The 17,477-nt window shown below is 41.1% G+C and overlaps 1 protein-coding gene across 4 annotated transcripts in view; it reads left to right on the top strand.

The window, feature by feature from the left end:
- The first annotated feature begins 63 nt into the window (after positions 1-63).
- Positions 64-17,477, top strand: part of LOC112987033 (soluble lamin-associated protein of 75 kDa) — a 37,231-nt gene continuing 19,817 nt past the window's right edge. Inside the window, exons 1-2 of one of the 4 annotated variants that reach the window (XM_064499731.1) lie at positions 64-228; positions 16,224-16,361. In XM_064499731.1, coding sequence (XP_064355801.1) covers positions 16,224-16,361 — 138 coding nt within the window. In that variant the 5' untranslated portion in view covers positions 64-228. Of the gene's footprint in view, positions 229-573; positions 741-4,854; positions 5,026-16,223; positions 16,362-17,477 lie in introns of those variants that run through there. The other 3 variants (XM_064499730.1, XM_026106687.2, XM_064499732.1) reach the window with 3 other exon arrangements.

The following is a 17,477-nucleotide window of genomic DNA, read 5'->3' as shown; positions in this document are numbered from 1 at the left end:
GCCGCCGCCGCCGCTGCCATGGCGGGCGCGGGGCCGGCGGCGCAGCAGCGGGAGTGCGTCAGCGGCGAGGGGCGGCCGGGGCGGGGGCTGGCGGCGCCGTGAACGCCCACAGCGAGCCCGCCCGCCGCCGCCTTCATTCATCCATCCATCCATCCATCTATCCAGCCATCCCTCCCCGCGCCGCCGCCGCCGCCTCCTCCTGCTGCCGCGGGACGCTGCCCGGCTGAGGTGAGGCGCGGCCGGGCGCACCCGAGGGCAGACCTGCCGCCGCCGCCGCCGGGCCCAGCCGCCGCGGCGCCCCGGGCAGAGGGCAGCGGGCAGCGCGGGGCCGCTGGGGGCAGGTGGGGGCGGCGCGGCCCTGCCCTGCCCGCGGCCCCCGGCGGCGCCCGCCGCGCCGGGCCCCTGCGCCAGGTGCCCGCCGGCCCCGCCGCCATCGCCGCGCCGGGGAGGCCGAGGGGGGCCGCGCCGGGCCCGCCGCTGCCGCGGCCCCGGGGGCGGCTCCGGGCCCGGCGGGGGCGGCTGCGGCGGGGCCCTCCCGCGGCGGGGGCGGCCCGGCCTCCCCTCCCCTCCGCTCGGCGCGGCGCCCCGGGCTGGGGCCCCGCGGGGTGGGCAGGGGGCCGCGGAGCGAAGTTTTGTGCGAGTTTTCAGGGAAACGGCCACATCTTGGCCCAGCCGCCCTGCGCTTGGTGGAGCCAGCCATCTTTTGTGGAAGGCATCTATTGTAGCCTTGCGATTTACACGTACGTATATGCACACACGCATACACATGTGTGCGTGCACCTATGTGCACACGCACACACCTACATACATATGTATATGCACACACAATTTTGTTTTCCAATAGGTAATGTGCGTGTGTGTTTTGTTCTTTTTAAATTTTGTTTTGAGGTAGGGTTGATCCTTCCCTCTTAAAATGAAAAGGAAGCATCTTGCTGAAGATATCTTGTTGACGTAGCATTGCTATCCTGCTTATAGAGTGCTAAATCCAGCCCGAGAAAGTGGGTTACTCTGGGAGCGAGGGCTAGAGCAAATGTTTTACTAGCATTGGTGGGAAACAAAATATAATGAAACCTCCTGTTTTTGTGTACTTGTGAATGTCCTATTTGGAGGAAATGGTTAAAGAGTGAGCTTTAAACATAGGCTGTTCCATGATGTTGTGTTTTTATTATTAATAATGAGAATTTGGGGGAGAACTAGCCTGTGGTATGGAGACACGGTCTAGCTGATGCTTAGTTATGTGTCTGTGTGACAGGGGAGACGATGGAGGGGGATGACTTTTTCTCCTTTCTGCTCAGTAAGTGCAGGTATTCATTTGGTATGTCGGGCAACACTGGTCGTAGTCCGGCATGCAACCCACCAGTTCTCAAGTGGCGTATGTGTTGTGGCAGGGTGATCGGCGTAATGAAATCAGTGCTGCTTCATTGACCGACGTATAAAAGAATGCTAAAGATCAGAGTGATCGTGGTCTTTCTTCTCCTTCAGACTTCCTACAGGCACTGAGCTTATTGCCTCTTTGTCATTCCCTTAACTACACTAGCACTTTCCTTGTTGTTTAATTGAACTCTAATTTAAATGCATAACAACTTCTCAGCTGGCTGGTGGTTACTAGCAGTCTAGCACCTATTTCATAGAGCAAAACGTAATGGCAGAAAGAGGTTTACAAAATAAACGTTTAAGTTCAGGTGTTGTTAAGCTCAATGATCATCTCAATTTCAACATCAACTGCTTTATGAATGAAAAGCCTCTTGGGACTCTTATGCAGCAGACTTGTGTTTCAGTTTCTTCTCCGATTCCCCCTTCCCAATCTGTTCTTACTTAGCATCTGCTCTGTGTGGAGGCAAATGTTTTAAAGTACCTTTCTTTACTGTTCTGGCATATGACTAATTAAATGGGATTCTGCTGTACATTGCCCATGAAATCTCTCCAACAATGCGTGATCAAGACACAGTACCTTCACCAAGTCTTTTTGGAGTGTTTCGTAACCCAGCTCCTTTATAAAGAGGCACTGCTTTGACAAATGACTTGTAAAATGCTCTTAATTTCTCTTGTATGCATATTAATACAGATAATGTCTCTTCACTTTAATTATTAAAATGTTTTTTAATGTCTATTAGTATTGCAAAGATAACATAACTCAGTGAACTTAAATCTCCTTGCTTATCCAAACGTCCTGTCTGTGTAGGTCTGTTTAAATAGTTGTAATCGCACAGGTGTTAGAGTGCAGAATCTTTATTTGACAGTGCAAGATGGAGGGAGTTCACTTGAGTATTAAGGCTGACACTTAACAATGCTTTTGCTTTTATTTTTAAATGTGAAACATGGAAATCTTTGATAAGAAATCACTGAGAGGAGAAGACGGCATTCTGTGGTATTAGAGAGGAACTCGTCAGAGCAGAACAGCCCTCTACTCACTCACTTTCTTTAGTGTGATAAAGTTTGGTTTATTGATATTTCCAACTTGTCTATGAATATCAAGCAGTAGGAATCATTTAAAGGTGTTACCGGTTACGTTTATAAACTTCAAAATATGAATAGTGTTATTACAGCTGAAGTGAAGTATACTTATGCTTATTTTCACATTGCTATTCCTTAAATATTTTTGTATTCTAGTTACTAGCTTCTTGCTTCCTCCAAGAAGAATGCCTTCCCCCAGCCCCCTGAGGTTGTACAATCAAATTGTATCAGTTATACATTCCAAAAAGCTTTAGTCATCCTTTGATCTGCGAAATGCAAAAAGTTTGGGGCAGCTGTGGTAGAGATGCATGCTTCTTTGGAACTGTTTTCATCAATGAGTGATTCCTGGTGTACTCGCTTTGTAAACTGATAATAGTTTTTCATACAATAGGAATAGGGGAAAAGTCAAATAAAATCTAACCCTCCTCCCAAACTTCTGCTTTCAGCAGTTTTAAAAAGTACTAAATTATGCTGAGTGCAAAGACCTGCTTTAATGTTTGCTAACAACTAAGGTGTTGTTTTGAACATGACTGAAATGGCATATGCAGTGTATCATGATAGCTATTATCTGGTATTCTTGCAGTTTTGTTTGCTATTGCTTTTTTTTTTTTTTTTTGAACAGTGTACTGTGACAGCATGTATTTATTTAATCATTATAAATTTAAATTTATTTTAGTTGGTGTTCTCCAGTGAGTCTGAGATTTCAAAGAAGCTTTGAAATATCTTCCCAAATATGTAAAAGAATCCTTCCTAAAAAATGTGACAAGCTTTCAAATCTTCCTTAAAATCTTTGTTAGAATTTAGTGAGAACTATCAGGACTAACATTATTTTTTCTTTGTGTTTTCAAAGTTAACTAGAAAAATCTACTAGTGTTTTAAAGGATATTACCCATCTATCTGTGTTTTAAAAGATCCCTTGAGTTGCAAATCTAGCAGGATGAATTTATCTAAATTGTGTACTGAACTGAATGTTGTATAGCTATTCAAAATAGTGTTTTAGGTTTCCGACTTGTTTTCAGATATTATGGTATGTTCCTCTCTTGGTCCTGTACTTTATTTTTGTAGTAAAATAACACTTCAAGATTTTATTATTACTATAGAATGAGGGACCTGCAAATTCATGGTAGCAGTCTCTTTCTCTTTTTGGTTACAGGTTGTTTATGGGGCAGGATGAGCAGAATTCAGTGTTACTCTCTTCTAGGTTTCATTAAAACATGTAGAGTATGCATGGCTGAATAGGTTTCCTTAATTCTGTGGAATCACTGAAGGGAAGAAGAATAACTAGTAAAGGTGTAATCTCCCTCAGATCAGTAGCCCCAGGGCAGTGCTAGAATATACTTCATTCAGAAGTTCTAAAGTACCAGTGATAATGAGTCTGCTACCGTAGTGGCCTTTCCCAAGCGTGAATATGTCTCTCCGTGAACTTCAAATGTCAAGGAATGCTGCACTAACCATAATAAAGTTTATAATTTTCATACGTCAGTTGTCAAATGTAAAATGTGTTTAGATTAATAAGTGTGTTGCTAGAAAACCAGTCTTTTATCTGGCTCTTTGTAAATCTTTGAAGGTAGCAAAGCAGTTTAGAGGATAAAGACTTTCTAGCTTGAATAGCATTTCTCAAAGCTTTCGTAGAAATTAAACAGCAAAAGTCATCATTTTGAGGAATTGGAGTGATTTATGAATTAATAATAATAAACTAGTTGGAGATGTAACATAAATGTTACTGTGCAGCATTGAGAGCCTGAAGGATTTTAAAACGTTGGGGTATTCTATTTCTTTTGGTACTAGAGCACTGAAAGTTTGTGCTGTCAACCTTTACTCTGAAGCTACTGAAAGGAGAAATTCACTGAGGAAGTAACAGGTAACAACCTGATTCCTGCGACTGAGCCTTAAAGGTGAATACTAATTTGGGCTTAATATCATGAGTTGACAGTGCTGATATTGTTCCAGTAGTTTATACAGGGCAGTATTGTTTTGGGCAGTTGTCTCTGTGATGTTCACAGGTACCTTGCTTATCATTGTTATAAACATGTCCCTACCATGCAAGGAACCTCTGTATTTCTAGGGAAAATCAGTTCTTCTTTGTGCTTCATCTAAGTTCTTAAGCTGTTCTAAAATTCAAGTCCATCCAGAACAGGGTAACGTGGGTGCCAAGAGGTATAGCATGGAAGCCTGAATTGTACAAACGTGTTACTGTGAGAGGCAGGGGAAATGCAGCCTATTCACAGGAGCGTGTAAATTCCTGGAAGGGTGTCAGGATGGTTGGTGGTGCAGACGAGGAGAGGATGATACCAGGGAGGAGGCTGGGTGTGAATTCCTTTCCACTATTAGTGACATTCTTGATGCTGAACTTCTGTCCTGTGCTAACATGTTCACTGACAGTTAGTGAGCGCATGTTAGTGTTGTGATAGATTGGGTATAATCATTGCTGTTTCGTTTCAGGCAGTTGTGGGGCGGGGGGAAACTGCTTTGGAGGTAGGTGAAGAGAGTGCTGGCGATCTCCCAGCTGCTACTGTGAGCCTGCTGGAAGGGAAGGCAAACACAGAGCTGCTCAGGAATGGGAGCTGTCTGGTGAGCAGTTTGCTAAATATTGGTTCTGATAGCGGTAGGTATGGATGGTAAGGAGGAATGATTCAGTTTGGGTAAGACAGCATGCCCTGAGCTGATGCTCATTTGTGTGGCACCCTTGGAAAGCTTAGAAAACAGTGATACGAGTCAGTTGATGTCTGAACAGATTCCTGAGGGCTTTGAGCAATGAAATACTCTTTTGATGTTTGATTCTTCCTTTGTTTGAGGAACTTTTATATAAGCAAGAAATACCAGCCCTTGATACTTATTTTTTCTTCTAGCCAGAATAGCCTACAAGATGCCTGACTGTCTTTGCTAGCTTGTGAGTCAAATTGTTATAAAGTTTGAATTTGTGTTTCTAGAATGCTCATTTTTTTCAAATGATGGAGTTTATTTCTAGTTTTAGGTCATACTTGCCTCTCTTTCCATCCTTCTGGAGATGGGATGATGAAAGCAAAAACATACTCACAGATGGGGGGTTGGGGTTGGGTTAGTCTGTCTGTGTGGCCTTTGTAAAGGTGCGAGTGCCTTAGTGCTGTTTTGCACAGGCTTATGCCCACCATTGTAGTTGCTATAGTGGTATCAGCTGGGATGATAGCTTGAAACACCTCTTCACAAAGTGACTGAGCTCGTGTTGACACTCAGTAATGGTTTCCTCATCGTGTCCCTGGCCCAAGTATGGTGTCTGCAAGCCCTAATGATCTCTTTGAACATATTTCTTAATGTCTGTAGTATTCTTCTCACCTGACTTTCATCCTGTCTTTTCCTTATCTTGGAAAATTGCGTTCTTTCCCTTTTCTTTCTAGTTATCTGTGTCACTAACTCTTCTGGTGTTCTTTGATCCTATGCATTTTGATAAGTCTGCTAATTGTACTGCCAATGAAGTTCATCGTTCTGTTTTATGTTGTCAGGCTTTCAGGTGTGTGCCGCTGAAAGAATTCACCAGTGTAGAACATTTGAGTGAGGTTACGGTATCAGCTAAAATTCAAAATTCTCTCTCAACAGTGTATTTCTAACCATCTGCCATCTTTTGAAGATAATTGTGATAATGGTTAGAGATATCTGCCTAGACCCTTTCTGGAAAAATTGCAACTCATAATTTAAAGTAAGGTTTAAATTCTTATTGTTCCAAATGTGTTATACTTACTGCAGCACTGACTTCCGGATTCTGCTCCCAAGCTATGGTAAATGGGCCATAGGGCCATGTAGTCAGACTCCAGAACTTTTCAGTTCTGTGTGCTTGTGGTCTGCAAGAAAGTTCTGGGGTTGATAGAGATCTGATGCTGCTGTCTTGTTTAACTACATTCCCTGCTTTACTTCTGGTGACTTACTTCTAGCACTGGAAAGATCCAATGTTAATTTCTACCCAGTTTCTGCATTTTCATCTAAATCACACATGAAAATTAGGCATTTGCTTCTTTCTCGGCTATAGGTCTCCTACTGTCATTGATTTAATAGCCTGTAGTTAATTTTTTACTCCAAGACCTGAAGTGTAGCACTTGAATTTCCTGCAGCTCTGGAACATCCACAGACTTTATGTGGCATAGTTGTAGCTCAGTCAACTATTTTAGTAACTCCTTAAGTTTGGAGGGTATGATTGCAAAGCTTAATGAACTGCTGCTCACCCTTAGTAACCATGGTCACCATCACATTTGAATTTGCATTTGGAATATTCTTGAAGCACCCATAAAGAGAGTTGCTGTTGTTTAGCTGATGAGCAGTAACTCATTTAACTGTGATAACAGGCATCTGCAATGGCTGACCTAATCTGCACAGCCTTGAAGTCCACCCAGGTTGTGACGGTAGCAGGGAAAACAGCACAATCAAGAGTTTAAAAACAAGCAGAAATGCATACGTAGGGTTACTGCAGTATCAGTCTCACTAGTGTTGGTATGGTATAGTTTGACAGTCCACCAGCTGCCTAACAATATTAGGTGGTGGGTTTTTTGCAAGTATGGTCAAGAGAAGAGTTTCTTGTTCTTACTCCTCTAAAATAACTAGATATATTTATGGGGTGCTGCTCCCACAATGGAGGGATGATGTGATAGGAAGCGTAAAGGTTTGAAAACTGAACAAGCTGATGAGGAACATGGGCAGCAAGTAGGAGTGGGAGATAGTCTTCTGGTAGAGACTGACAAGTAAAACTGCAGAAAATCAGAGAGGAGGCTTCTCTTACAGATTTGTTAAAGAAGTGCCTGGAGAAGCAGGAGGAGAACGTGGGAACGTGGAGTCATGGAAGGCGAGGAGGGGAGGGCAATGCAGTGTGGCCGGCTGTGCCCCACATGGCCAGACGCTGCCTGGGGAGGGAGGCTGGGCAAGCGTTACAAGTGCTGAGCTATCGGATCTTTAATCTGATCATCTTTAAGAGACGATTTTGTGGGGTATAAAGTGCAGAAGCAAACTTGGAGAGGGCTGAGGATGGAGCTGGAGAATTCTAAAACTGCTGGGGTGTGGGAGAAGGGATAAAGAGCAGTAACTAGAGAGGTGGCTCATTGCGGGGTAGATGGGTATTTTTGGTGGTTCTTTTGGTTGTTTTCTCTAAGACACTAAGCACACTTGCCTTGCTGAAGGAAGGGGAGATAGAGGAAAGTGGGAGATTAAGAAGAGGAGCAAGAGCTGAGCAGAAGGGAGAGCTGAAATATGTCAAGGAGTTGAGGATCTAGGAAGTAAAATCCCACTTAGTCCTATGTTTCTGTCTTCTAGATGTTAATTGTTTTCAAACACAACTGAAACGAATTTCCTTATGTGCATGGGTATATTAACTTTGAATTTGAGAAGCTGAAAGGAAAGAGGTGAAAGACTTCTCCAAGAACAACTCATTTTTCAGAAATATTTGTTAAGTGAAGCTATTTTGAATGGTCTCAAGCACAGAATTTTAATTTGGTAGATCTCTGGCACCCTTCCGTGTAGGAAACAGTTGTGTGTATTGATTTCCCAAAATTCTATGCAGAAAAAAAAGTTTAAGAAACCAATTGAATCTCATTAAGATGTGAGACTATGTAGGAAAATGTAAATAGCTGGTTAGTGTTTTGTCTACCTAAGAACTTGGTCTTTGATTAAGTAGGCTACCTAATCAAATGCCTAATTTTAATCACTTAAGCAAAACATTAGTGGCATTACATAGGTGCTTAATGAGGCATATGTTTAAGAATCTTACCTACCTAAGGTGGGTTTTAGAGTGAAGGTACGTGGACGTTCTGATACTCCTCTGCCACATCAGTTTTGATAACTGGTAAGATTTCAGTTCCATTTTCGTTAAAACCATAAACTCTTGTAGTTGTTAATGGAGATCATGTATTTCCAATTCTGCAAATCTAACCACTGTTTAATTAAAAGCACTCTTTAGGGTTGTTATTTATATACTGTATTAAGAGTATCTAGTTTTGTATTAATTCACCATTTTGGTGGCAGTTTAGTCTTTTAGAGCTACTCACATGTTAACATTTTATTTCATTGCATATTAGAACCTCCTGAATATATTTAATCCTAGAAATGAACTTTTTATGCTTAGACTGTATTTTTGTTTCAAAAATTCAAATTTTACAAGTTTTTTAAAGTAAAATAAAGCATGTGTGAATATCTTTTTTTTTTCTTTTTTTCTTTTTTTTTTTAATGTGGAAGACTCCACCCCCCCACACACACTGTTCAGTGTTTCATTCCACAGGAGACTGCTTGAACCCAATCACACACACCTTTCAGAAATAATTGTTGCTAATTTCCTCTGAAGTTGCAATTCATGCTGAGATTGGAGAGTCAGATCCGTTATTTAGATTTCATAATTCTGTGTTATACAAGTGACTTAACATAAATTATGGTGGTTAATTAGTGTTGAGTGAACAGAAAGGATCGATTATTTTTGTTTGTTTATTTGCATTCAAATCAGCAGCTTTGATTAGTATCTCTGATAGAAAACCAGAGCTGCGTAAGCTGCTTCAAGCAGATTACAAATAATGTGGCTGGCGTATTAATCCAGAGCTCTTGTAGATGTTGACAATGATTTCTAGACCACAGTGCTGTTTTCTCTTTGGAATTTTCTCTTTGGGTTTTTACGGTATATGCATAGATGTTATTTGGGCTTTTATGCTCCTGTTTTAATTTACCCAGATTTCAGACTGGGGGAACCCTAAAGATAAAGATGAGAATGGCTTATTTTCCATTAACACAAATATTTGAGTGGGGAGGGTTTGAGTGGTCTATTCAGTGTTGCAAGTAGTACATTGTTAACAGTTTTTCAAGTCTGTGCAGTTATTAAGAACTCCTAATATATACTCTATTACCTAATGCATAACACTTAATAGATACTATATTGTATTAAAGAAAAAAAAAGTAAAACCAACTTTCCTTTCCTAAAATGCCTTTATTTTCCATCAGTCTGCATTACAAATTGAACTGAATAGAGCTTAAAGGGACAGGGATACTTACAAAATGTAAAAGCTGTGTTACAATTGTGGTCTAAACTGGTAGTTATGGAACAGGTTTTCCCTACGTATTTCAATCCGCAAGATTCATAATAGATCAGGTAGGTACTCCCTATACATATTTAAATTATTAATAATCTTAACATAAGTTAATATTATTTTTATATTAGAAAAGGATGAACAACTTTTACATACCTAAAATTTGCCTCAGACTGTGTTTGAATAGAAATGAGAAAAGTTCAAATGCACAGTATATTAAAAAGCAAATAAAACAACCCCCCTTATTTAAAGTACTTGATGTTGAATAAAGAAGCAACAAAAGTGATGAAAACATGTTTTGTGTATATGACAGCTGGTTAGTCTAAACAAAGAAACACTTATGTCAATAAGTTAGATGAGCTTGTGCTTCTAGTCAGTAGAATTTCACAATTTTCACAATTTTAGAAGATGTCATCCTTGCAGCTCATTTTAAAGTCAAAACTAGAAGAGGAAATATACTATTTTTTTCCCCCCAACTTTATGTCATTTCTCAGCTTTCACTGAACTAGTGATTGAACTTAGCAAGTTGAGAAACTAGCCTAGCAAAACAAAGATGATGTTCCCCCCGCTCTGTTAGCGAAGATGGTTGCTGGTTCAGCGCATCATCAGGTGGGTTTTGGAGGGAGGGCAGCTCTCCCCACTCCCTGCCTTGCTCCGCGCTGCCGCGTGAGCCGCTAGTGTGTGCGAAGGTTCGGTTTGTCACCTAAAAGTCTGTTCTCACAACGCTGCCCAGCTGTAGCCTGGGAGGGCACGGCAAGATGTCTGTGGAGCAATCTCACCTTTCTAGTGTTTGTGGTGTGTTGGTTCTTTTTTTTTTTTTTTTTGGTAGAGTTTTGTTCAAGGTACGTGATGGTTCCTGAGAAATGCATGGCCATCCAGGAGTGCTGCAATTCATTACTTCAGGAACTGTTTAAATAGCGCAGACTTTAGGCTGGGCATTCCTGTGCTGTACCTCTTGTCTGTGTGGCCAGCACTTCATTGCAGGACTAGACCCGCTGCGCACGTGTGGGCTAAGGCTGGATTAAATAGCCTGGTTTATCAGAAAAAGTCTGCAGGCCATAATTTGAGCACCCTGGTGTATGTTCTCATAACTTCAAATTTTAAATAAAAGAGAAACTATTTAATTTTATTTTTAAACCCTAATTTAAATCTTAAAATTGATCACCCTGCTGTCTAGCTGTTGACTTAGTTTTGCATGTATCTATTATATCACATGTGTTTGTGTCAGTTATTTTAAGTTGGAAGGTTCTTGGTGGATTGTTTATGATGTTAAAAGAAAATCAGCCGTGCAAATAAGTTGTGTGTTTTTCCAGTAGTTGTAAAGTTCTGCTACAATTGTGCGTGAGAGTCTCATGCTCTTGGTAAAGTATTTCTCATTCTGGTCTCTCTGAGGTAATGATTATTCCCGTTTCCTAGGTGCAGAGTTGAAGCAGATAGAGATTAAGTAATGTGTCTGTGCTTCTGTGCAAAAGTCTGTGGCAGAGCTAGAAATTTATCCGGATTCCTCTAAATCCTCGGCTAGCAGCCAAACCTCTTAGACTACAGTTCCTCTCAGGTAGAGGTACCCCAAAACAGTTTTAAGCTGCATTTGAGCCCTGTGACATGCTGTAGGAAACCGTACAGCTTTTGGCTTCCTTTAACTTTCTGTTGTTTGCTGGCAGTGTGTAGTGAGGGCCCGCGCGGGTGGTGCCCAGCTCTCGCGCCCGGGAGCCTCGGGAATCCTCTGCTGGCCTCGGAGCCGCATGTGCTGTGCGTCTCTCCCTCGTACGCTTCTAAGATTAAGTAGTGGTTGCAAGTAGCGTTCAGAAATTTGTAATCTGAATTGATTTCCAAGATTGCCCACTTATTCTCCGCTTCAAGAAAAAAAATTCAAGAATAACTTTTCCATCTTAACACTTATGTTAATGAAAATTTTATGATTGGGAATTATCTCAATTGCAAAGAAATGTGTTCACTCATCGTGTTAAATGTGTTTGTTGTTGTTTCTTGAATTGATCTTTACCCTCTGTTGCTGCAGCTGTTTCTAAAAAGGACGTGCCACTTCTCACATAGTAAGTTGTACAATGTTGAGAAGGGGAAAAGTGATGTAATTCCACATTAAAGCAAGTGTTGTTCATGCGAGTTCATTCCATGCAATCTTTAACACTGTTACGTGAAATGATATGTTTATGAAGAGTGTAAGATTGACTTTTCTTTCTGTTGAAACATGAAAAGCCTTATTTGTTTAATTTAAAAAATAAAATTGGAAACCCCCCCCCAATATCCATTTTGCACAAATGGTTGTGATGAGTTGGGTCGCTTAAGGCTACACTGGGTGTGCTCAGTGAGCCTGACTGTTTGCTAGCCAACTGGAGTGGTACCCCATGAGCACAGCGCGGGCCCACAGCACGTGACGAGGATTTGACCTGACAGTTTTACGGTCATGCAACACATGGAGGCTTAGAGCAACAGCAAAGGGTGCGGTGGACTGTATGGCGGAGACCCGTGCTGTTCCTGCTGCTGCGCTGTAAAAAATGCATAATGCTCTCGACAAGAAAAACTGAAAAACTATTTTCTCTCTCCCGCTTTCTCTATCATGAGTACTTGAGAAACTTTTTGGAGGTGAAAGCCCTCAGTACGTTTACTTTGTAAAGACACTGACAAACAAATTGCATTTTTGTGTGTTAGGGAATTTATTAACTTACTACAGTTGGCAGTCACTTGATTTCTTTGGTAGGTTAATTTGTTGTTTAAAGCAAAAATTCTTACATTTTAGACTGTTAGGCTACTTTCTCATGCTCTGCTGAAGATGGGTAGTTCACAGGGCATTCTCTTGTTTTCAGCTGTTCAGTGCTTTTAATGCAATTTGATGGCTTTCTGTGGATAGTCAGTGATTTCTTCAGGGATATGGCAAACTTATGTCTTGGGAAATAACTGATCTCATCAACACTAAGATACAAATTACATCACAAAAGTGTTTGAGAGCTCTTAACTTTAAAAGTTTAATCTGCTGCACAGTACAAAAGGTGGATGTTTTTTAAATGGGGATGCCGAGTAGGTTTTCTTTGGTCGCTCTTGAAGATTGATCTCTATTGGTTCTTTTCCACATAACTACTTTTCCCTAAATGCCATAAGGTGAAAATTCAAACATAGTGAATGTAATTGAGTTAAGAGTGTGGAGTGGATAGTATAAATAAATACAAAATAAATCAAACATGTGGCTAAACAAGTGTTTTTTTTCGCTTATTTTCTAATTTTTTTTATTTTTGTCAAGGTGGAACATGGAGCTTCTCAGGGTCTGTCCCTGCTTTGACACCAGGACTTGGAATTTGTGCATTATTGATACTAATTGAATAGAAAGAAGGTCTTTGCATGATGTTGAGGGTAATTCTATGCATCTGTTAATTAGCATAAAATAGTTTTTGTCCTTGTTTACCTATCAGCAAAGGTATGATTGTTGTTTTTGTTTTCATAGTGGTGTAGTGATCAGAATTCAGATAATCTACCACATTTCTTACTACATGTTTTCTGCTTCAGTCCTGTATTATTTTATTCTAAAAATGTCAGGAATTATAACCTAGAGGCTTTTAGTTATAGCTTGTAGCTTGCATGCCTCTTTGTCATGTAATAATGAAAGCTCATCTGAAGTCATTTGTTATTTTCAGAGTTGTCCAAGCATTTCGGTATTTCTTTAATAGGATTTTCTTTTTCTCCTGTTAGGTTAGAGAAAATTAAATTTTAGACTGTTCGTGTGTCTGTATCCCCCTTAAAGCAGAATTTACCCGATATTTTGCAGCTAACCAGCTCCTAAAGCCTCCTGCTGTTACAGAGGCAGTGACATGTAACTCACATTTCACCTTTATTCCTGTTCGGACTGGAGCTCTTGCAGTGTGCATGTTATATCAAGCTAGTACATTTATCAGCAGTTCCAGATTTCTTCAGATATTTTGTGAAGGCTGAATGTTTTTGACCTGGTTTCTTGGTGTTAGTTACAAAGCAGCACTTTGTGTTGTCTAGTCCTGCACAAAGATACAAATTTAGGCTTGGATTCTTCCTGCCTATCTTCAGGCATTTAGCTGCAATGTCTAAGTTCAGAGCTGGAACAGCCCTCACTGATAAACTGGAAGATTAAATTACCAAGCACAGGGGTCTGTCTCTGTTGCCATTGATTAGAAGAGGAGCTGCTCCTGACGTGGCAGCCTCAGTTAAGTGCTTGAGTTTAGTGGGATGGATCCAGGCCTTAAGGTGGATGGAGCTGAGAGGTTGGGAAGAGACCAGAAGGGAGATGTGTAAGAATGGCTCCATCTGCCTCAGGGGCTTGACCACACTAGAATAAATAGTGCATTTAAAATGTGCATACACTGCTAGCGTGGTTCAGAGCTCTCATGTAGATAGGTAAACTGTATTGTTATCCACTAGAGGTAAGGAGACCACCGGTGCTTGAACTGCTTCCCTTGCAGCAGCTCCTCTGGCTGCTGTGGATTATTGCTGCAGGCAAAGGCAGCCATGCCTGGTCTTCAGCTCTTGAACTACCTTCCGTTTCCAGCTGGGGAGGAAATGGAGTTGGTTAGTGTTGGATATCTCTTGCCTGCCTCTGTCCCTTTAGCCATGGCAGCTTCTGGAGGGGGAAGGAAACAGGTATAGAATTGAGGGATGTAGCTAGGCATCTGGAAGGGGGTAGGGAGCAATAGTAGGAGGAATGTGAGAGACTAGAAGAGAAGCCCAAATAACAGATAAGGGAAAGGAATGAGCTGGATGTGAAAGGAAATTGCTGTGGGGAATGTGTGCGTATATATCCTAAAAAATAGCATTAATGGAATGCTTTTCTCTTAACAGCTGCAAATGCCAATGAAATCATGTCTGAGTTTGTTTTTTAGTTTTAACATTAAAAAAAATCTGTCTTTTGTGTGGAAGGAATGGCCTTGTCTGTTCAAACAACTTTTTAGTAGTATATTATTGTTGCTAAAAAGCTTTTCAAATGCACTTATTAATTGCCACTGGGTGACTTGAAATCAAAGAGTCTTTTGCATATAACATACCTGTGAATGCAAAGAGCACTAAATGGCAGATGAAAGGGAGAGGACTGGAAAAAAGGGAGAGTCACTTCATACTAGGAATCTTGAATGCCCTAGGAAAAACTTTGTGCTCATCTGAGAGTTAGGTGGTGAGTTCCTGGGAGCAATGGGGGGAGAGATCAAGAGATCCAGTATTCTTCCAGGACGGAAACTCATGCGCTAGCCCATGCTTGTGAGAGTCTGGGCTACAGCCCAAAAGAAGCTGGTGTGTCTGCTTTTGGGTATAGCCCTACAGACCTGCAACAGCCTTAGCTGAAGAGCAGTCAGTGGATTCCAGGAGCTCTTGCTCATCTTAATTTGACGCTGCTTTGACAAGGACAATTTGAATCAAAGAAAATCTCGGAGGAGTTATTGCCACCATGGTCTTCCATGCTTTAGCTTTGGTTTTCTTTCCTACTTAATAAAGTGTCTCTTAAATCCGATGCAGGCTGTTGTTTTTCACTAGCTTTTGCCCTGTCCTATTCACAACTGAAATGCTTTTGAAAATAGTCAGCTGGCAGGAGAGAGTAGTTCTGAACAACTCATCAGTTTCTTCAGAGAGCGGTTTAAATGCAAACTCTCCAAAATAAATGAGGTTCTTCCTTTTAGTTTTTGAACTGTTTACCTCTGATCTGACTGGTCACCTGTTGCTTAATTGGCAGCCTCAAAAACATCAGCTGTGAGGGGTTTAATGATGCAGCTCAGCCCATGGTTTTGGCCTGCTTTATGAAAGCAGCAGGCACAGCCATCCGTGGACGGCTCTCGCAAGAGATGCACACTGGTGTATAGCTCGCAGCTGGAGTTATTTGTATTGAGGGATGTAGCGAAGGCATATGAAGGATTTTTATGAGCAGTGATGTGGGAGGAGGTGCTAACAGAAGTATTGCAGAGTTGCTGGCTGGCACAAGCAGCAGAGTGGTGAAAAGAAATTAATGGTCTGTGCACTTGTGCTAGTAACTCGTAAAACACTGTTAAGTTTGTGTGATATTTAGATTTTGTTGCTTTTTACTTCAGCTCAGAAACGATGAGCATAAAGGAGACCTGTTGAAAAAGGTTGGGTCTGTGGTGAAGATAAACTAATTGAAAGCATGGGGTTTCAAGATTTCTGCCTGGCAGTCCCACACAGAAACACATCTGCATGTGTCCTGTGAGCCTGACACCTCTAGGCAGTGTGTGGCGTGTTGTACCTGTGCTGCAAAGAGGGGTTTGTGTGTTGGAAACCTGCCATGTTTGGGTCTAGAGGGATCTATTGGCTAAAACCTTTCTTTTCTGCTTCTGAACACAGATGGGGTTCATGTATCATTTTACAGGTTGGTTTTCATAGGCACCACCCTAACTAAATGCCTGGAGCATCTCTCTCCCTTCCTGGCTCAGAGGTGGAGGATGTGGTTATATGTATGTCCTTTGTAACTAGCACAAAATAAATAATGTGGAGAAAGACAGAAGATAAAGGAAGAAGAGACAAAAGTGGGTTTGTTTTAAACACAGCAGTGCCCAGCTTGCCCTAGTCCGTAATTGGAAAACCAAGCTGTGTGGCTGGGGCTGAGTGTCATGCTCAGTGTTAGTCCTTCACTTGGACAGCCTCTCAGGAAAGGAGCAGAAGGAGGTGTTTAACAGTCTTCCTAGCTCCATTTTAGTAGGAATATGTGATAGTCTATGCATTGTGTCCCTCAGGTTACCTGCAGTAATATCATATTGCTTTTTTCTCAAGATGATGGCGTTCCCTGTGGATATGTTGAACGGCTACAGTCATGAGGACTTGGAGAGCTCTGCAGAAGACTACATGTCTGACCTTCGGTGTGGAGATCCAAATCGTCCTGAATTCTTGTCCTTGCCAGACCACAGCAAAGTAAGAACAAGCAAATACTTTCGTCATGGTTTTCCTCATATGCTTTAGATCTAAAATATGCAGGGAAAACCCAGTCCATAACTGTTGAATGACATCATTATTTTAACATCGCTTTTATATTAAAAAAAATTCCCTATTATGTTTTAAGCTTTGTTTAGTTTTGTTTGGTGAGATGAGTTTAGATCTGGATGTCCGTCACTTCATCTGCTCCTTCTGGGCAATGGCTCTGTAGGTACTAAATAACTTTATTTAAAAAAAAAAAAAAAAAAAAAAAACCTTAATCTCAACTGATTGCTTAAACTCTTTCCTAAAGACACCAACTGATGTAGTCATTAAAAATTTATTTTCATAACTTTGAACTCACGCTTTACTGAAACTGACTGGCTGTTTGTATCTCAGTCCTTCAGTGATCTTCATGGTGGAGTTGAACTCTTGATATGCAAGTTTCCCTAGTATCAAAAGTGATCCTTTTCTTTTTATCTGAAATATTCCCTGCTGTTATTGAGAGTTCTAATAGAGACTGGCTATGGCATTATATGTTTTAAACACTTGAGTGATAAGTTGTCCAATGTTGGCTCCATCCAGATGAATGCTTCTGTTATAACTAGTGCCAATAAAAGTAATGATGTGTAACCTTAATGAAAAATAAGTGAGGTGAGAGGATTCTCTATGGGCATAAAAGGTCAGTGCTGCAGATTGCTTTGCAGAAGCAGTGTCTTGACTACTTCCCAGGATTTGTGGTAAGTGCAGGTGCTGTATGCGTAAATGTTTATCTGTATTAACATCATCATTTATGGCGTAGCATATCATAATCTTTTTATAGGCTGTTTTCTGGATAAGTAAGTCTATTTACCACACCATTAACACTTCTCTAGGTTTCTTTTTTTTTTTTTTTTTTTTTTGATGCGCTAATTAAATATTGAAAACATGCAAGTTTAAATATCAAAAGGAATTTCCACAAAAGTCCTTAACTCCTGAGTGGTGAATTGCTCTGACCCTTCTTACATTGATCCAGAGGGAAAATCAAGCAGACAAACTTTAAATTTCTAAAATGTGTGCAGTTTTAGGGAAGAAAATCCTTTTGAATCCAAAGGTCCCACTTTGGCACATTAGGGC

Source organism: Dromaius novaehollandiae, chromosome W, assembly GCF_036370855.1.
Source record: "Dromaius novaehollandiae isolate bDroNov1 chromosome W, bDroNov1.hap1, whole genome shotgun sequence".
Lineage (NCBI taxonomy): Eukaryota > Metazoa > Chordata > Aves > Casuariiformes > Dromaiidae > Dromaius > Dromaius novaehollandiae.
This window is presented reverse-complemented; position numbering and strand designations above follow the sequence as displayed.